Source organism: Macrobrachium nipponense, chromosome 42 (assembly GCF_015104395.2).
Source record: "Macrobrachium nipponense isolate FS-2020 chromosome 42, ASM1510439v2, whole genome shotgun sequence".
NCBI lineage: Eukaryota > Metazoa > Arthropoda > Malacostraca > Decapoda > Palaemonidae > Macrobrachium > Macrobrachium nipponense.
In genome coordinates this window covers 21378863-21400401 of record NC_061103.1, presented here as the reverse complement: position 1 = coordinate 21400401, position 21539 = coordinate 21378863, and the positions used below count along the sequence as shown (strand labels likewise).

Genomic DNA, 21539 nt, shown 5'->3' with positions numbered 1-21539 from the left:
TCCAGGCTGAGTTTTCAACAACGCGAACCTGATTAATTATGTATCAAAGTTTAAATCTAAATGCCGCTTGTACACACTACACAAGCACACACAAACATCCATATGTATATGTATATATATAAATTTATGTTGAATTCTTATCCCCCTTAACTGCATGATGCGTTATTGGTCTAGCGTCTTAGTTTTCTGGACTTGAAAGACGGTTTGCGCTTCTTAAATGATTTTAGCATCTTTCTGGTCCAGCTACTTTCCAGGAGTTCTGGATTACATATCCTTTTCACCAACCAATCCTCCTCCTCTCCAATCCTCCTCTTACTGCCTCACAGTCGGATCTAATCACGTCAGAACACTGTTCCATCTTTACGCTTATTTTAAAATTTCAATCTTTCAATCCTTCTTACTCATATATCTCAACAGATAACCACCTTTTTTTCTTCACTCACACCCAGATTCCTCACTGACTTTGCGTAAAGGCGTGTTGGCACAGCAAGGTAAAAATATTAGCAACAACGAGGAATGGCCAAATGATAAAACCAAAGAGATTTTTCCAATGAATTTGCTATACCATTTTTTCATGATCGCTTAATCGTTAATACACACACATACACACACACACACACACACACACACACACACACACACACACACACACACACAGAATTGAAGAGCAGATTGCTACTATATATATAACTTACTTTCCTTTTCTCCGCCCATTCCTAAGTCGTTGAAAAATCCTCATTACAGCACCTCTTGAATCTAGCACCCTCCTATACTTGGTTTGTTTACAGGAAACAGTTTAGCACGCTTGATATAATTTTAGCTTGAAGTACTTACGTCCAAAACAATGTATATTATTGGCTAGTTCGATTTCCAGTGGATATATAATGAACATTTTTTCTGAGCTGAAACTTAACTCTCCGATTTACTTTTAATGAGTTATTGAACAGAAATCGTCAGATCATTTATCACAGAAGCACTAATAGAATATCTTGCTCAGATAGAACATTGACATTAATCCCTGATGTAAGGTTAGTTAACGGTTTCTGCATCACGGCTCATTATTCAATGAGCGATGTATGCTAATGCCAGCATTAGTACCATATATAACTTGGTTAGTACCAATGGTTAGTACTACATGAACCTTTCTTTCTTGGTAAGTATTTCTACTGCGTTTTCAGTTCAAGATAAGCTACCTTAGCATATCTATAATACTTTCATTTATTTTACATTGCTTATTAATTATGCAGGCACATTGTGAAAGATTATAGCTATCCACAAAGCAGTTTTAAAATCTCGTCAAGTTCAAGATAGGCTATAACGCTCCCATGAAATGCTAGTTTACCACTACCGTAGTTTTTCTGACTGAAATTACCGTTTATTTGTTTTCATCTTCACCCCGTTCACTGCTTCCACCTTAGTTTACATATGGTGGTGCCTCAGTGGAAGCCTCATTTACATAGGCATGAGTAACATTGAAGAACTGTCAGGTATGTTAATTGCATAATAATAATAATAATAATAATAATAATAATAATAATTAATGTTCTCATTATTTGGTCAATCTTCAAATATGTTGTTACTGTAGTTGAACTAGTATCTTTTTTTAATTGATAAGAGGTCAAATAGATTCGTTCATCCATTTGGAATTCATAGTATTCTCATCATCGCAAACTTGGGAAATGAATCCCAAACACACACACACACACACACACACACACACACACACACACATATATATATATATATATATATATACATATAAATATATATATATATATATATATATATATATATATATATATATATATATATATATATATATATATGAGAGAGAGAGAGAGAATTTAATAGCATAGTTCTACACTATAGCTAATATCAACAGAATACCGTGCCTTTATTATGTATATAAACTTAAAATACTTGTTACAGGCTGCTTTAAGAACAGGAGCCTGAGCTGGCGTAAGGCCAACTTAGTCTAGACTGTTCGAACGAACAAACCTGAAACTCTAAAGAAGAAGAAAAAGAAAAAAAAACGCTTTGACTTCGAAGCGTAAAAAATGAAGGCGCCGCCTTCACAGACACCTATTTTTCACTGTCAGCATTTTTGTGTATGGGCAGGTGTGCAAGTTTATGTCAACACGCAGGAAGGAAGTACATTGCATACCTACCGTACTTTTGTTGCTTTCATACATCATTTATAAGCTCGCTTATGTGAATCTTAAAGAACGTTGCAGTAGTGATATTTCACGGCTTGTTCATCCAAAAAAGTTAACGTGCGTCGTATGCATGATGTATGAACACGGCATAAACTAAATTTATAATGCTATTTACCGAGATAAATGCATTCTTCACAGAGATGAGGCTTGGAGATGCTGTCATTAATATTACACGGATGCTGCTCATCCGTGCTTGACCTTAGGCATTAATCGTTTTGTGTGCTGGAACAGTCGCCTTTTAAAATAGAAATATTTAAACGAAAACAATGTTAGTTTTATTCGGAAATCTGGTGATGGATGATAGCTAGTTATGAAGAGTGAATCATTTTATATGCAAGTCTTTACCTAGAGAATAAGGTGCCTTGTTTACGCTTATCTGTAAGGTTCAGATAAGCAGACTACAAAACTTACTTGAAAATTGAACTATGGAATATTTTTAGAAAGTACGAGTATCAATATATTCGTATGAGCGTGCTGTATTTTGTCTTATTTTCTTATAAATGCAAAAGTAGGATGAGAGATGTGGCATCGCTGCCGAATTGAGGGCTGTGACGTCACAAACATGGAGTAGTGTGGGGACACTCCTATATGAGGTATTCCCTTGTTTTACCGCTTGAAAACCTAAGTTATTCCACACAACGAATTCTGGTGTATCGGCAAGGCCGTAGAATGTCGTGATTTATCCCCTGTGGTCGTTAAAAGCGTGCAGGATGACCGGAAGAAACATAATTACTAGAGAATTGAGTGGTGAGTATTTCAAAGGTAAAATTGAAATGTAAACAAGACATTGCGATGTTCGGGAATTGCTCATCATTTCCTCGCCTATAAATGCCATTTGATCCGAACTGCATTCACCTTCCGTAGGGCCATGCCCATGTCTTCCATACTATGAAATTTTCCGAGGCGTTTTGAGTATCAGGATGCCGTAATTATACTTGGGTAGTCTCGGTAGCTGAAGTTGACTTCGTTTAGGTACCCAACCGAGGAGACGGGATTGATTAAACCTTAGCTTAGGCAGCCACTTGTTCTTCTCTTAATTCTCGTCCTTTTATGAAATAAGGCGGCACAAGGCTTATGAAAAGATGGGTCTTTGTAAAAAGGGTTCGTGTTTGTGCTTAGGGGAAGTGTGTAGAGTTGATTTCCATGCTGAGGCTAGGCAACTACCTAGGTATCCGTAAGGGAATTGACTGAAATGGCTCGAATTTGATTACCTTTAATATAGATAGATTAAGTGTAGTCTTGATTCAGGCTTAAGTCAGATTCAGGTAGGCCAGAGCTGGTATCTGCCGTGGCTAGATTCTTGGTTGCCTAGCCGAAGTTAGCCTACAATTCATATACCTAGCCTAGTACCCCAATAAGGTGTTGGGAAGAAGCTTTTACCAGGAGGCTAGGTGAGGTTAGAAAGAAATGTAAGCTACCTATTGCTTTTTAATTTGGTTGGCTTATACATTATTTTTGTATATAGTAGAAACAGCCCTATTGTTAGTTTTGTCCTAATAAGCGTAGTGCTTACTGTATTACAGTCTTATACAGCAAATGCATTCATGCTCTCGGGCACTTGTCTTTCAATCTTCAATTCAGTGTCTGGCATCCTTTACATGTTAGGCTAGGTTTTATTAAACCAATCAGACTTGGCCTGATTTAGGTAGCTAGCCAACAAACATAAGACCTGGTTATGATAAACACCAGGCTAGGAAGGCTATTTACAAAAAGTCACTAAAGTGTAGCTCTATATTAAATAACCTAAGAATTGAGAGCTAGTTACAATTGTGACCTACTAGGTAAGTACACTAGGCTTGGAAGTTGAGTCAGTGACATTCGAGTTGTTTCTTTTGTGTGATCGTTCATTTATTAGGCACTAACGTAGGAAGAGGTCTTTCAGACTTCGTCTTATTGTTTCATCTTTCAAGACAAGCATAGCCTATCTGTGGCTGTTGTATCAAGTTAGTTACCTTGTACTGTAGGTGACCCCCAGCTCCATGTACAGTATAATGATAATGAATGATAGCTAGTTGGAAACCTTCATCACATTATTACCCTTCAGACACTGTAACCACTGACTTTGGGCTATTATGCACAGTAATACTCCTGACAGAGTAACTTAAAAGAATGTTGATGACAGTAATGAACAGCTGCAACAATACCATGATAATGGCTTGAAATGGTAATCATAAAACCACTTATCAATATTTTAGAGTTTTTGCCAGAGACAGTGGCAAAAAGAACAGATACAGTGGAGATGGTAAATGAATTCAGTCTGTTGGGTTAGGTTAAGTTTGACTGGACAAGATTATTAGGTATAGTCCCATTTGATAAAAATATATCCTTGCTCAATTATAAGAGGGTTAGGTTTGATTTTAATGGTTAGGTTTGTTAAGGTGCATAATGCAAGCTAGGTTTGGGTTGATTTGGTCCGATAGGTACGTATAATAGAATTCTTAATACTAGCTAGGTTAGGCTTTATTAGATTGGGTTCCTATATTGAATTGATGTTAAGTTTGCGTCTAAGAATGTACCACCCTCTTGGACACACCTTTTTGTACTTGGTGGGGTACCTTTGCCTTTTGTCTTAGGGGAGAGAACTCACAATTTCTCTTTCTTTGCACACACTGGATGATAATTATCGTTATTTGCAGTGTACATTTCCTATCTCTTCGCACATGACTGTTTTATCTAACTTCTTGAACTTTAGCTTGGCAATTTTAATTTAAGTAATTCTTTGGGAAACCGAAAGTATCACCACTGATTATACTGTGTTCCTACTACCACCTCTAAACATATGTGAAATCACAATGATAAATTCTATAAATGATTTGTATTTTTCCTAACATACAAACCCACAACATCATGTGATAGGAGGAGCTTAGATGCATGCATGTCTAAGCTCCTCCTATCACATGATGAGGGGGGGGTTTGTATGTTAGGAAAAATACAAAATATTGTAGAATTTGTCATATTTTGAGTAAAACTGGAAGTTTTGCATATAAAGTGTAATAGAAAAAAATTCAATTTTATTTATATGACAGTGCAATTTAGGAATGATAAAAGTGGCAATTTGAAATAATATAACGTGATCTATCTAAATATGTAATGGGTTGAAGATGACAATAAGAACCAGTGGAAAAGTAAAGATTTGAAAAATATAAGTTATAGCCATAGTTAGTATACATATATGGACCTGGATATAACGGTTTTCATGTTGGATATTGCATATAAGAAATATTTAATACATACGTACTGTACTTACTCAGTACGGTATGCATATGGAAAATTAAAACTGGTTAGGAATTACAATAATTTATTAATACCTGTTGAATAGACAAGGCATTCTAACAGTACATAAACTTCAGTAGCCTACCTGATCTGATGACTAGTATTGAGGAGCTTGACATCATTGTAAGGCAAGGCAGGTTGTAATATGTAGGGATGTGGCAGTACTGTATTGAATTATTAGCAGTGTGACTGTGTTGGAAATTAGCTGAGCTGTCAGTATATTGCCAGTCATTATGTAGCGTCGCGCTTTCTCTCTCTCTCTCTCTCTCTCTCTCTCTCTCTCTCTCTCTCTCTCTCTCTCTCTCTCTCTCTCTCTCTCTCTTGAATTCTTGATCTTCAATTAGGGCAGTGAAACTTGTCATACATGGTTGCTTCATCAGTTGTAATGATCCATGAAGGTTGAACCATCCTTCAGATCAACTCTTTCCTTGCCGTTGAAGGTTAACCATTTGTGTTAATTCCATATAGTTTATTGGTTTATAAGTTGAAAGACAGATTTAGCTCTGTTTTTTTAAGGTGGCCTAGTGTATTGTGTAGCCAAGGTATGAAGTAAGAAACAAAATCTGTGCTTTGAGCATTGAAATACATTATTTTACCATGGAAAATGCAGTGAATGCAACTGTGGAGAAAGCAGTGTAGTTGGAATAATATTGTTTTGTATATTTTGTAACCTTGAAATAGTGGAAAATGGCCAGTATTTCCCTTTTACCTGAAAGACTTCATGACGACTTTTATTTATTATTGTTGTGATGTTTCAGGGGATTGTGTTAGATGGTAAGACTAAATAGTACTTACATGTTTGGACTGTATACAGCAACCCCCCGCATTTGTGGACTCACATATTTGCAGGTTTCCCTCTGGAACATATACAGGCAGTTCCCGGGTTACGACGGGGGTTCTGTTCTTGAGACGCGTTGTAACCCAAAAATCGTCGTAAGCCGGAACATCACCAAAAATCCTAAGAAAACCTTACTTTTAATACTTTGGGTGCATTAAAAACTATGAAAACTGCATTCTTATTGCATTTTGCATCAAAAAAACTTCAAATATTGATTATTTTGCATTTTTGGTGTCAGATTTCTTCTGCCAGATGAGCGTTGTAGGCGTCGTAACCCTGGAAATAATTTCTGATGAATATAATTGAAAAGCGCCTTAACCTCGGAACGTCGTAAGCCGAACCCGTCGTAACCCGGGGACTGCCTAGCCCCATTATTCACGGGGAATTCACGTATTCGCTGTATTTTTTATGAGAAATGGCCACAATCCATTATATAATGCACTTTTTGTGATAAAATTATAAAAAAAGCAAGTATGTATAAACATTTTTAGTGGGTTTTTCTTGAGTTTTACCTAACAAAATAGTCAGTTTTAATAGTTTTTATTGGGGTTTCAACTACTATTTGCAGGTTCTAGCTATTGGCGGGGGTTCTGGTACGCATCCCCCACGAATACAGGGGGAACACTGTACCTGTGTTTAGGAAATACTATATTGTATTCTTGAACAAGTTAATGCATATACGGTAATGAGTCTTTTGAGTTGCTACTGTTGTTTGAAATGTTCAGAACTTCCCAGTATGTAGTTGAATTACAGTGTTGTAGGTGGTTTCATATTAATTTGGTTCGGGGTACAAATATTTCAGTTTGCCTATTGGAACTGTAACTTTTGAGGGTAAGGATTAAATGAACTTATATAGATGAGCCATATAAGCTTTTTGGCGGAGGTGAAAATTCCTTTCGTTACTTGTTCAGTGTTTGAAGGATTAGTTGTTCAAGTAAGAGAGCTGTGTTCAATTGGATGTAATTTCTAAGGTTTCTTGTGAAAGGAATTAAAGGTTGTCATTTCCTTGAAATTTAGATTATATTTTGTCAATTTCTTAATAATAATATTGGGAGTTGTAATTACTTTGAAAGAATTGTAGAAATGTTATGAAACTGGAAATGGTCTTTGCCGTAAAAGCGATATCTTTTCAGGAACAGAAATGTTTATTTCTAGTTGATATTCATATGAAAGTAACTCAGTGTCCACAAGGTGGTGTCAATCTCTGTTCTTTATCCCCAGATTCCATACGTCAGTGCTTGGGTCGGAAGGTGAAGCTGACCTTAAAAGTGCTGGTTAAAGTAGAGACCAAGGGAGATAAAACAGAAAACCGTGTGTTGGTAAGCATTAAATATATTTTTTATTGACTAAAAGTTCTCAGTTAATTGAAATTAATGGAATTTTGTTTGTGAAAATAACTTACAAATTGTTTGTGGCTGAAGTATTTCCATGTTAGCTTTACTTACAAGAACTTTGTAATATATGCTATTTGGTACGGAGAAGCTTTGGTAATCAGTAAGTTATAGGTCTATGCAGTAAATATTAGTTTTACAGTAGTGTACAGTTTTAATATTATTATTTTGATTTTCCAGGCCTTTGCATCATGCCGACTGTTTGTGTTGACAGCCAAAGTTCCCACCAGGGTAAGTGTCATGAATTTTTCAATACGTGGTGCTTTCTCAAGAAAGTAGTGGTTGTCGTCGCTTGGCATGCCCATGTTAATTTTTCATTCTTGCTACTTACAGAAATACTGCGTGCTGCTTGTTTCGGTACTTCCTGTACTCATTATCTCTGTGATAGGTGTTTCCTGATTTTTACAGGATGTGCCTGTGTGGCATTGGACAGGATTATGTAAACAAGAGTAGTTCTAAAATGTTAAATGTCAAGGACATTTCATAAAACACTAAAGGTATTGCCTCAGCAACACAGCTTAATGTCATAGGAATATTCTTGCTAAAGTACCAATTCTATTGAAACAGTTGTCTTGCACTTATGGAAAAAAGGAATTCCAGTGATATATGTACACAAAGTTATCACGTAACTTTTGTCTTCTGTTGGACTAAAGTCTTTATCTGTGCCTGTTCTACTTCTATGGTCTATCCTATAGGTCACCTTCCTGCTGCTTCCATAGCTAATATGTTCTTGACTAACTGTTATGTCCCTTTTCGTGACATACCTTGACTGTCTCAGTCTTCAAGTCTTTCAGTCTGTTCTTTGATCCTAGGTCCCTACAAATCTCTTCAAAACTTTGTAAGTGATCATGACTGATTTAAAAGACAGGTTTTAAACAGGCAGTAAACTTTTGTTCTCTAATTATGAGTAGTCCATTGGTCTATTCAGTTCCTCTAGATTGTTACTTTTTCTTTTTCTGATACTTCCTCTCAATACAAGCTTCACAATCCAGTATGTTGCCAAGGTAATTAGAATGTTTCATCTTCTCTAGTGCTTTTCCATTAACCACAATGTAATTTGCTTTTGCCATCTTTAGAGCCTCTTCTTTTATAAATTTAGGGTGTTGAAAACCACTACTATCAGCCATATTTTTTAATCTTGGGTATCTTTGTGGTATGTGTCATATGTGGTATTTTAAACTTGGTATTGCATTTAACCCACACAGCCACCTTCACAGGTTGTTAAAGTTTACAGTGTGCCATGCAGAAGACACTGTAGACAGCTCTTCAAGTTATTTTTGCAGGAACCTTTCAGCCCCCCAGCTGCATTGCCATCTATCAGTTATTTAATTCTATACAGTATCTTCCTACTAGCTGTCCATTTATTTACATAGAAAATTCAGTTGGACACAACCAAAGTTGCATGGTATTAACATTTTAAATTATACTGCACTTGGCTACTTCTAACTGGCAGCTCTGTGTGTGAGCAAGAGCCTATGCTGGCATAACACCAGTTTAATGGTAGACAACAAACATACCAATGTGAATTTAGTAATGGTAACTGCTATAGCAATGATGAAGCACTAGAATGTAATAACAGAGTAATCTAACCACAAACGTACCAGTATGAATGTCAGTAATGGTAAACACTATAGCAATGTTGAAGCACTAGAATGTAATAACAGAGTAATCTAGTAATGGGGCAGTACCAAAGAAAAGTTTGTTAGTGCACTTATTACTGTTTGATAGTGTTTTGGTGGTAGAGAGCAAGAATAGGCTCCCTGTTGCATTAAAGCCAATACAATACTAAATTCTCAAATGATTTCTGCTTTGCCAATAATATGAACTAGGTAATGAGAATGATTATAAGAGACCTTTAAGGAAGCAATGCCAAGAAGTTTTGGCAAGCATGCCTCTAACATTCGTAATTTACTAAATGTTCAAGATGGCTATATTTTCTCCAGCTTGGTGGGATTTACAAATAGTGTGAGCGTTTGCTGCTCATTACCTAGTTAGGCTTCAACTTCAACAGGTACAGGAGCTAAAATAAATAAAAAGGATAAAATCTCAAAAATTTTGGAGTATTTTGTATGAGGTTGTAGTAGATAAAGTTTGTGTTTTGTGTATTACAACAGTTTTGCCTATTTTCATAAATGTCAGTTACTGTGTTTGGTTTTTGAGACTTGCTGATATTCGAACGAGGGGCCATGTTGTTAATTGGGAAACCTAGTCACTTCCCTGGTTGAACCACTTTTTCTTGGTTGCTCTAAAGTTTGCTCACCATTGCTCTGTTGTGCAGAAATGTTTGCTTGGGCTTTCAAAACTACTGTTTGCTTAGGCATTCACATCGTCATTGTTAATATTTTGTAGTTTTGTTTGTTAGTCATCTTGTATGTTTTAGAAAGTGTTTATGCATGAGTCAGTAATTCTGACAGAAATCTGACTATGAAAAGGTGTCCTTGGCATTGGCGTGTTTGTGGGAGATGATGTGCCCCCTGCTGTTGATCTCCATGGGAAATAGTATACCTTCCTTCATTTTGAAGAGCTCTTCGGTTTGCATCCTTGCTAGCTCTGCAACTCATAGTACTTAGTCTGTATCTCATCAGTCTTCCCTTGCTGGATTGTTGAGATAACATGACTTTCCTTCCTCTATTCCTACAAAGTTACGTGTGCATTGTCTGTTAATCTCTCTGTCGCCGAGCAACCCTCGATGTCACTGCACAGTCCCTTGTTGTGTTGTACTCTGAAACTTCCATTAGATCCACATTAGACCCACTGGAGTTCCTGAAGGCTCTCTGGAAATCCTCTCTGGGATGATATTCAGAGCATTCTTTGTTGATCTGATGCAGCTGGCCTATGCTGCCGTGTGTTCTGCTGCTGGTACAGCTATCACTTCCACTGCAGCTGTCCCAATTGTTGATCTACCCATTTCCATCAGGAATTTCAGGATGTTCTCATCTATTGCTGTTACTGCTGCAGGGAAATACTCCCATGCTTCTTCATCCTCTTTGTGGTTCTCCTTGAGTTTTTCATTTTGTACCTCTCCTACTTCCTCACCTTCCTTTGTACTAATTTTTTTCAGTCCAACCACAAGACCAGAGGAGAGGCAGGAAAAAGTTTTGATAGTCTTTATGAGTAGAGGGGTGACTGTGATTATGTACTCTTGTGGGAACCAGTCTCTTGGTAAGAGGGAAGACATGCTAGTGTATTGTACGTTTGTGCTCATTCACCTATTCTTCCTCCCTTTCAATCCCCCACCTATATCTGCTGCAGGTCTGTATGATCTGATGACTTAATTTTCCATGTGCCATGTCAGTCATACCACAATCAGATTTCACGCCCACTTGTTTTAAGTACTATACCTGCTACTTCCATGTCTGCTTCCGTCAATGGATGGCTTCCTGATACGCAGTACATACCAGCTCTGGGTGTTGTGCCATTACTTGGTGTTATGATAGACAGAGCCATTGACTGGTCTTGGTAATCCTCCTCTTCAGGATGGGAGGGCACTGCTCACCACCTGAGGAGAGATTGGGTAATTTTCAGTTTGGTAAGCTTTCTCCAGATCATTCTTGTGCATCATTTGTCTAACTTTGTGGAACAGCCAACATAGTTTGGTGTGTCTGTAGAGCTGGATGGTGGTACCCCGTTGGAGCCATACCATTTTGAACTGGACAAACATTTTCATAAAGATATTGAACTAATTTTTTAGTGAAATCGTCACGGAGAGGCTTAAGAGGTGACCCTTAGACACTAATTTTGCACAATCAGAGGGACCTTTGGTTTTGAAGCAGTGATCATAAATTTGGTCTGCATCATGGTTGGAACTGTGGCTCAGCATGCTAGAAGACTTAACTGTGTCTGTTGTTGTTGTTGGTTTTCTCTCTCTCTCTCTCTCTCTCTCTCTAAAGGAAGACGGTGAAAGTTTCAAGAAACTTTATATTGGGAAGGTGGATGCTGATCTTCCCCATCTACCGCTGATCTTCTGTATCTACCATTTTGATAATTTTTGGACCAACCTGGCGCTGGAAGGGCATAATGCCATTTGTAACATCTTGTTATAGGTTATTACTAAGAGCAGTCTTTGGTTGTGGAATGGGTTGACTTGATACCTTTATCTATCATGTATTTATTATACCATCAGCCTGGGGTCAGAAAGATACCATGCCTCTTCCAACTCCTAATCAGGAGTTCAGTGACCAGCCTGTCCTAATGGATTACTCTTACCCCTGGCCATGTCAGCTAAGTGGTTAGGGCTGTGATTAACAACAAGCCATGGAAGCAATAGATGACTAACCTTCCTGGCATATACAGTCACCTCTTCCTGGTGGAAAAGGTGACAGGATGATTGAGAATGTTTGTCGATCTCTCCCTGCTGAAAGTGTGTGTTCTGTAAATTTGAGTTTGGCCTGCTGTAGGTGATACATAAAAGAGTGGCCAGAGGAAGATTCATTCTGCCTTTCTTGTAACTAAAGGGCCCAGTTTAGTGGTTGTAGATCTAAATATTTGGGATTTTATGATAATTGTTTCCTACCAAGCTGTTTCTCCCATACTTTGACAGAAGAGATAGGTTTCCTTGAACTCTTGTAAAAAACATACATTGATTGTATGGAGTCTAGTTAACTTCCTTCGCTTGCTTTATTGTAGGTTATCTTCCTCCGCTTGCTCATATATGTAACCAGGAAGCTGACTTATCCAAATGGTGATTAAACTACAGATGTAATCTTTGTACTAATATGTGCAGACTGTTTGTAAAATAAAATACCTTTTAACTAATGAGCGAGTCATATACTATATGCAGTTAAGACAAGGATTTTTATATTTTGTGAGAAAACTGCAGTTTTCCTTTAGTTCCAATTTATATAGATGTACAATACTTTATTGTATATAAAATATAATGACACTCCTTTAATAGATCTTAGTCAAAACTGAAGGTACAGTACAAAGAACCTTTAGTATAGTATTCCCCAAAGTTTAGTCTTGTATGGCACACTGTATCAGTTAACTGGCTATGTGCCAAAAATTTTATAACCTAATCTAATCTGTATCAGTTAACTCCCCCTCCCCCCAATCAAAACCATGAAGAAATATTGCTCGGATGATTTCAGTTACTGGTTTCTATATCCTCCTAAAGTCATTCCAAAGTTGCTGTGAGCATATATTCATTGTTGTGCTACTTTTCTTGTGCAAAGGTAGGGTAAATTGTTTGGGATTTACTTCTAGAATATTTCAGGTTCTTGTCTTTTTAAGATGGTTAGGGCAGGATAATTTTTTTGGTTACTATAGTGATATTGGGAATCAAATTGTGGTTGAAAATGGCAAGTTATGGCCACTGTTTTTTTTTTTTTTTTTTGCTTATTAGCAAGGGAGTAGTACTATCATAATCATTTACTTAAGAGTTTATTTGCTCTGCCTTCTGGCATTAAGCCCATTGGAGGGATACTTCAGATATAATCTCCAGGATGCTATGGAGGAGGTTGGGCTACAGAGTGCTAAAAAATTTTTTTTTTTATAGGTTAAACATCGGTTCCAAGACTGGTTAACACTTTTGAGAATATGCTTTGCTGATTTACCCTCTAGCTGCTTTTTTGAACTTAGTAATTCGTTTAGAGTATGACAGTTTGAGACCGATGTATATTACTATGTATATTACAAGAGATATGTTTCAGTTCCCAGGAAACTGTTAATATTGCTATTATATAATTATTCAGGACATTTACCTTATAGTTTGGCTGTAAGTAAATTCAGCTGAGAAAAGGAATCAACTATTGATATATAACTATATATATAATGAAAATTGCTTGGATATGTCGCGTGAAAGTAAATATCGACTCATTTGCAAACCTCTGTCTGCTAAGGCTGAGTAATTCCCCACCCAACACACACACACACACACACACAGATCCGAAGTTAACCCAGAATTCAGTCACCTGCTGCTAGTCAAAAGTCAGTCTTGGATAAAAATAAAAGTTACGTAAGAGTCGAAGTAGCCTTTGGCCTGATATTAGCAACAGGCAGAAAGGTAACAAACTTGAAATGTTGCCACCTTGTCGGTTGGTGATAACAGTCGAGTTCATATTTTTATTCACTAAGTCTGTTATTAATGTGTGTTGGCGTGATTTTGGCAACACTGTGTAAACAGTCTTAAATCTATAACTGCGCAGTCGGAGGTGGTGAATATTGAGTTCATGATGTTGTTTAATTGACCAAGACTATTTTTAACGTGTTTTGGCGTGATTTTGGCAACAGACAGGAAGTAAACAAACTTGAAACGTAACCACCCTGTTGGAGGTGATAGCTAAGTTCATACATTTTTAATTGACTAAGTATGCTATTAACGTGTTTTGGAGTATAAATTTTAGATTATCTAAACTTTGTTGTTATAAGGTTTTTTCAATGTTGATGTAAGTACGTAATAACTTTTGTTATGAAAATGGCATTTCTTTACTTCTTTACTGCTTTCATTGACGCTTTATAATGTCCTTATGACTAATTTTCATTATAACCAGGGCTCCTTTGTTTTTTGTTTTCGTTAAACTGTGGCCACCGAATTATTTTTAGAGTTAATTATTACATATTTAACCGTGGCGTGGCCTTAAATAATATTGTTTCCTTTTGTTATCCATTTCTAATTGCGTATATTGAATTCATGGTTTACTGTAAAAATGTTCATTCTTTGTTATAAGATATTTTCCTTTGGTGATGTATATAATAACTTTCCACTTTTACGCCCGAAAATGGTACTAAAATTTTCTTTTCTGTGGTGATGTAAGTAATAACTTCCCATTTTACACCTGAAAATGGTACTAAGATTTTAATAACTGCTTTCCCTGACTTTCACCTTCCCCCACCGACGAAAGTATTGACGTTTGCTCATCTCTCTTTTTGCAGGTGGACCAACATTTTCATTACTTGGATATCCAAGGCATCGAGAGCCGACGCCCCAACCAGGTGAGTGTTGTTCCCGATCAATTCTTGATGGCGTACGGACCGACCACCGGGTCTGGTCTCTGGTCTTTTAGATTCTCGGTCTTGCTTGTCCCTTCGTGTCTTTGCCTTACGTTTTCTTTATCGCGCATCGAATGCAGCGCGACGACTCCTGAATCGGATTGAAGATTTCGTTTCTTTCCTTCAGTGGGATATATTTGTTTATTTAGAGTTTTCTTAAACGTATCAACGTATCATTTGCTATTCTGCATTGCAAGGAGGTTGCGAACTGTTTTGGAGGTTTGCGTTGTTACCACAAGTTGTAAGTTGTAGTCTGGTACCGGGAAGATACATTTTTTCTTTTTGTGGAGAATGTTATTGGATTGTACTGTTGACTGAAAATAGTTTTACGATAAGTGTCTTAACATATTATGGCATATGTTCTACTGGTAACTTAAGTTTGGTGGCTCAGTATGAAATGTGGTATTAGAGTATGTGCACTCTGTCTACGCATCTATAGATGTATAATTATACTTTTACTGTATATAAAAAACAGGCCTACTTAAATCTGTCGTTTTTTGTAAATATGAGACACTTATGCTGCTCCAATAGGCATTATTTCTGTATGTGTGTGTGAATACACATAATGAGTATAATGAATATTCACGTAAACAGTAATGATTTCTAAATATAATGATTTCTAAATATAGCCCGTGTTACTGTCACCCTCTATACGATGTCAACCAATAAATCAAATGATTCATAAACAACAAAACTGAAATTAGGAAATTAAAGATATTTTTAAATAGAAAAGATAAAAGTAATTCTTTCAATTCAATGTGCACGCGTAAATGGAGAGAGAGAGAGAGAGAGAGAGAGAGAGAGAGAGAGAGAGAGAGAGAGAGAGAGAGAGAGAGAGAGAGAGAGTTGTTAATCAGGCTTATTTGGCAAAGTGAATTTTCTGTTTTATGTGTGTTGCTAAGAAAGGTAAGGTATTTTAAGAGTTAGATCGGAGGCTGGTGGATGGAATCTATTTTGGGCGGATTACAGAACCAAGTTTATTTAGTAAAAGTATGCATCGTTAGCTAACCTCTCTCTCTCTCTCTCTCTCTCTCTCTCTCTCTCTCTCTCTCTCTCTCTCTCTCTCTCTCTCTCTCTCTTTGACTTCTTTGGGCTTAATAAATTTATTAAATAATCTCTCTCTCTCTCTCTCTCTCTCTCTCTCTCTCTCTCTCTCTCTCTCTCTCTCTCTCTCTCTCTCTCTTTTTGAGTTGAAAGAATTACTTTTATTTTCTCTACATATTTTTAATCTAATTCCAGTTATGTTGGTTATGAAGCATTTGATTTATTAGTTGAGATCTTTTAAAGCAATTGTTCCCAGCGTGAGATGAAGGTACCCTCCCCCCCCCACCCGGGGGTGGAATTTGATTTTTAAGGGGGAGGGGCAATTCGAATATGTTTAAAACAAAGTTAATGGCGTTTTAGGCTTCCTCCACGCGAATTTAAGATTTATATATCACCTCAGTGGACATCAGGATTTTACACCCCGTAGGGGGTTAGTGCCGTCAGTGCACCTCATTCTGTGCAATGTAGGCATTACTTAAGTTTCTTAGGAGCGTCCCTTCGGCCCCTAGCTGCAACTGTTACTTTCATTCATTTTGCTGTACCTCCGTTTACATTCTTTCTTCCATCTTAGTTTCCTCCCTCTCCTAACAATTGTTACATATGCAATTGCTTTGAGGTTTTCCTCCTGTAACACCTTTCAAACCTTTTACTTTCGATTTCCGTTTCAGTGCTGAATGCCCTTAGTTGCCCCAGTGCTTGGCATAATGCCAAAAATCTATATAAATCAATTGAAAATCAAAATCAGGATTTTACAGGTGATTAGGTGGGGCATGGCAAAAAAAAAAAAAAAAAAAAAAAAATTGGGACTCGCTGGTATAGAGAGTAATAGTAACATCTCCCATATTTGGAAATCATGGTTGTTTGTATAGAGAATTCGGCGTACACAAACAAGCATCAGTCGTAATCAGTAACAGTTTGTATTTGTTACTATTTAGTGTAAAGAGGACAACGATGATGTTGACGGAATTGCTGAATGAGCGTTTTTTGTTGCTCGGGTGTTGAAAATCGATGGTTTCATTCCCTCATTTGCAACGGAACGGAAGTTCTGCTTACATAGTTGAATTAATGGTAATTTGAAATAATAGTTGAATTAATGGTAATTTGAAATAATAGTTGAATTAATGGTAATTTGAAATAATAGTTGAATTAATGGTAATTTCAAATAGTTGAATTAATGGTAATTTGAAATAATAGTTGAATTAATGGTTATTTCAAATAATAGTTGAATTAATGGTAATTTGAAATGATAGTTGACTTAATGGTAATTCCAAATAGTTGAATTAATGGTATATTTAAAATAATAATTGAATTAATGGTATATTTGAAATATTAATGCGTAGGCAACTTAAGAGCTTTCGAAGTGCAGAGAAAGGGCTGAGATGTGAGTGAAAAGTGACATTCAATGAAAAAGAAAGTATCGAAATTACTCTAATGAACTGTAATGATGAAAGCATAGATTTGTAGTGAAAGAAGTAAAAGAGAAAATGTTGACGCAGCAATGAAATTAATTGAAAATATTTACTTGTAAATAGAAATTAATGGAAAAAGAAGATGGAGAGAAAATCCAAGGGAAGTGTTGATGGGTAATCGTTAAAAAAAAAAGAAAAAAAAAAAAAATATATGGATATGTCATGGAAAGGGATTGGTAGCGTGAAACGAAACGCTAGAAGCTTCGTCGTGTTAATAAAAACAGCAAATGTAGTGAAGTGGGAAGAATAATGAGTTATCGAAGGTGTTAATGAAGTGTAATGAAATGAAAACCCGAAGTGACTGGCAAATGAAAATTGAACCGGAATAACGATTGAAAAGCACTTGAGTATCGATACGTATAGGTGAAAGGAATGGAGAGAGAGAGAGAGAGAGAGAGAGAGAGAGAGAGAGAAAGAATGTTAGGAGTAAAAAGGAAAGGAAACCAGGACGCGTGGAAGTGTTCTGTTATAGAAACCAGAGACGTTATTGAAGAAATGAAGGAAATGCCACTTGCCAAGTGGCCCCAGGACTGGGACGGACCCGCACCGTGTTTTGCAAGGGTTATAGAAGCCTGTCTGTGTGTGTGTGTGTGTGTGTGTAGGTAGGATCTTCTGTAGTATATTGTTAACAAACTCACTCTCTCTCTCTCGCATCTCTCTCTCTCTCTCTCTCTCCTCACTCTCTCTCCTCTCTCCTCCTCTCTCTCTCTCTCTATATATATATATTATATATATATAATATATATATATATATTATATATATATATATATCTATATATATATATATATATATATATAATATATATATCTATCTATATATATATATATATAGATACTATATATGTGTATATCATATGTATACTATATATATTGTATACATTATATATATATATATATAGTATCTTTCTGTAGGATCTTTGTAACAAACTCTCTCTCTCTCTCTCTCTCTCTCTGTAGAATCTTTTCTGTAACATCTTGTGAGCAAACTTTGCCCTATCTCTTAGCAGATTTTTTTTAAAAGGAAATATCTTTGGGAAGTTTTGACCCTTATGATAAAACTGATCGCAAGTTTCAGTGGCGTCATTGTGATACACTTCTTTATTTTTGTTTCCCCTTTTTTTTTATATAGAAACTCCGCTCCTTTCGAAGGGCAAGTCCTTCGATCAACTCTTTTGTGGAACTGGACTCTATATAATGTCCTGCGATCTCATTTTTTTTTTTTTCGTTCTAACCAGGCCTTTGTTTTATTATTTTTTTTCTATTTTTATTTTTTTTATTTTGCTAACCAGTTTTTTTTTTTATCTATTGTTAACTGTGGCCACTGATTTTTAGATAAATTATTACGTATTTAACCTTGCATTATATTGTTTTCCTTTAGTTATACATTTCTAATAGCTTATTTTGACTTCGTGGTGTACAGGACCAATGGAAAATGTTGCATTGTGTGGTCTTGGAAGTTTGATTATACTCTGAAAATTGAATATAAGCGGTTTTTATGCCATTTTTTCCGATGTTTGATGACCATGGTTCAATATATATCGAAATGTAAACCTATAGTCATTTATTTATAATATCCAAGAAAGTGTTATGGGTCAGCCCCTTCTTTTAGTGGCTCCCCTCGGGTGATGCGAGGGAGTTTTTATATGAAGGTGCAGTGATTTTATCGGCCAGAAGGCGTTTAGACATGAGCCACAGAGATATCCTTATGTTTTATGTTTACACTGTGGCCATTGTATTATAAATTCACGTATCATTGGATTTGGTTCCAGTCTTTACTACGACATATATAAATATATATATAAATAAATATATATATATATATATAATATATATATTATATATATATATATATATATATATATATATATATTATATATATATATATATATATGTTTGTAATATAGTTAGTATATATATATATATATATATATATACCAGAATTATATATATATATATATAACAGTAGATATACTTATATATAGTAAACATGGTATTGGTATACATATGTATGTAGTACATATATATTTGCTCACATTCTGCATGTTGATAACATCTTGCATGCGTGAACCCTGCTTTTTGTTTGTTTACGAGGCTTGAAGCGCCTCAACACTCTATTAGTCCTCTACAACTATAATACAGTCACTACTTCTACCTCTTGCACCGTACTACTATCACTACTATTAGTGATATTCGCTATTGAAAGTAGTGTTATTAATAGTCTGTAGAAAGCTTTTAAATATAGAACCGCCCGCTCCCTCTCTCTCTCTCTCTCTTGCGTCCATAAAACAAACTGGTCTAAGTGTGGCCCTCTTCAAGTCCTCAGGTGGATGGAGTCGCGTGATCGATCGCCCCTACGCTTTCAAAAAACGATTCCTGGAGAGAGAGAGAGAGAGAGAGAGAGAGAGAGAGAGAGAGAGAGAGCAATGCTTGCAGAGAGTAGTAGTATAGAGTTCAGCTCTACAAAGTGAGATTCAAATATTTTGGTTTCATTACTTGTCATTTCTCGTCGAGTATTTCCTACTGATTATGGAAAAATTCATACTTTTAGGAGAGAGAGAGAGAGAGAGAGAGAGAGAGAGAGAGAGAGAGAGGGGGGGGGTATTTCACTCTATTTTTTCTTTCTTTTTATTATGATTATAAGAGCATTGCCTGTCTTCCCGCCATCACCATCGACTTGTTTGTTTTGCCTGTGCTTCGACGTTCGAGGGTGCTAGGTTGTTTATGCTTCTCTCTCTCTCTCTCTCTCTCTCTCTCTCTCTCTCTCTCTCTCTCTCTCTCTCTCTCTCTCTCTCTCTCTCCGTTCCCGGAAAGCAGGCTGAGAAGGCCTCTTGTGTTTTCACTTCATATTACGAGGCGTCGGGAGAGTGATTTTGAATAACTTGATATGCGGAACTGTGTTTGATAATACTACCTGGCTTTTAAGGCGACTTCATGCTCTTCTTCTTCTTCTTCTTCTTCATCATTTTTATTATTATTTTTTATTTTTTTTTATTTTTTATTTTTTTTTTTTATTTTTTTATTTTTTTTTGCTCTATCACAGTCCTCTAATTCGACGGGTGGTATTTATAGTGTGGGATTCCGGGTTGCATCCTGTCTCCTTAGCAGTCCATCACTTTTCTTACTATGTGCGCCGTTTCTAGGAGCACACTCTTCTGCCTCTAGTTTTTCCGGATTCCTTTTCAGGGATTTTGGGATCGTGCCTAATGTTCCTATGATTATGGTTACTATTATTATTATTAATAGAATAGTAACTTCCGCTGAATGTATTGTATGTTAAGTTTCAACCCCAGTCTTCATACATGTATCACACTAAGTATTTATACCTATTTTTATCACATCATGTTTCAATATCCAAGTCCACATATGAGTCATAGGATGTCATTGTGAGTATATTTCTATTTTTACACAAAGAAGCGTAGACGTGATTCAATCAGGTCTTTCTTCGTGTACTATATATATATTCAATGTTTCAGTAGGGGGGTTAGTGCCCCTAACTGCAGCCCCTCTCATTCCTTTTACTGTAATTTCCTAGTCTTTCTTCCATCAGTTTCCACCTTCTCTAACAAATGTATCGTAGTGAAACTGCGAGGTTTTCCTTATGTTAAACATTTCAAATATTCTTTCTGCGCTGAATGAGATCGTGGGTCCCAGCGCTTGGCCTATGATGTAAATTCTATGTTTTATTGTATATTATATTCAATATTGAATGTAGAAATATTAAATAGCCTCCTGGGTTAATTAAGCACAGACAAAAGAGCAAAGAATTCTTGTGGTATTGAGGAGAAGAAAATACGGAGGGAAGGTAATTCGAACAGAATCCCAATCGTGTTTACCATTTGAGGACTCCACAGGATGTTTGTTCGATGTGAAGTGGAGGAGATAGTCTTGTTTACTCTCTCTCTCTCTCTCTCTCTCTCTCTCTCTCTCTCTCTCTCTCTCTCTCTCTCGTCGTTTTCCCCTAATTAGCCCCAATTTATCGTAGCATTCCGGACTGTTAAACAAATGCCTTTCCTCACCGCGTGTGCGAAGTACATCGTATTTAAATTCTTTATACACTTTCCCTCCCTAAGTCATCACGCATATGCAGCGTTTCTCTCTCTCTCTCTCTCTCTCCCCCTCTCTACTCTACGTTTCCCCTCTCCCTCCTCTCCTCCTCTCCTCTCTCTCTCTCTCTCTCTCTCTCTCCTCTCTCTCTCTCTTCATAGATATATTTTGTCTACGTATTAATCAGAGTATATAATTGAGACAGGACCCGCCCACCCCGTTTGTCTCTTAGTGTACCATAAATGCTGTAGGTGACTTATAAACATAATCTCTTAAT

General features: G+C 36.5%; 1 protein-coding gene across 24 annotated transcripts in view; it reads left to right on the top strand.

The window, feature by feature from the left end:
• Positions 1–21539, top strand: part of LOC135213014 (F-actin-uncapping protein LRRC16A-like) — a 300836-nt gene that overhangs the window by 7853 nt on the left and 271444 nt on the right. For 22 of the 24 annotated variants that reach the window (XM_064246810.1, XM_064246820.1, XM_064246824.1 and 19 more), the window contains exons 2-4: positions 7549–7646; positions 7899–7949; positions 14589–14648. In XM_064246810.1, the coding sequence (XP_064102880.1) occupies positions 7549–7646; positions 7899–7949; positions 14589–14648 (209 nt within the window). Of the gene's footprint in view, positions 1–1447; positions 1488–2757; positions 2964–7548; positions 7647–7898; positions 7950–14588; positions 14649–21539 lie in introns of those variants that run through there. The other 2 variants (XM_064246807.1, XM_064246802.1) reach the window with 2 other exon arrangements.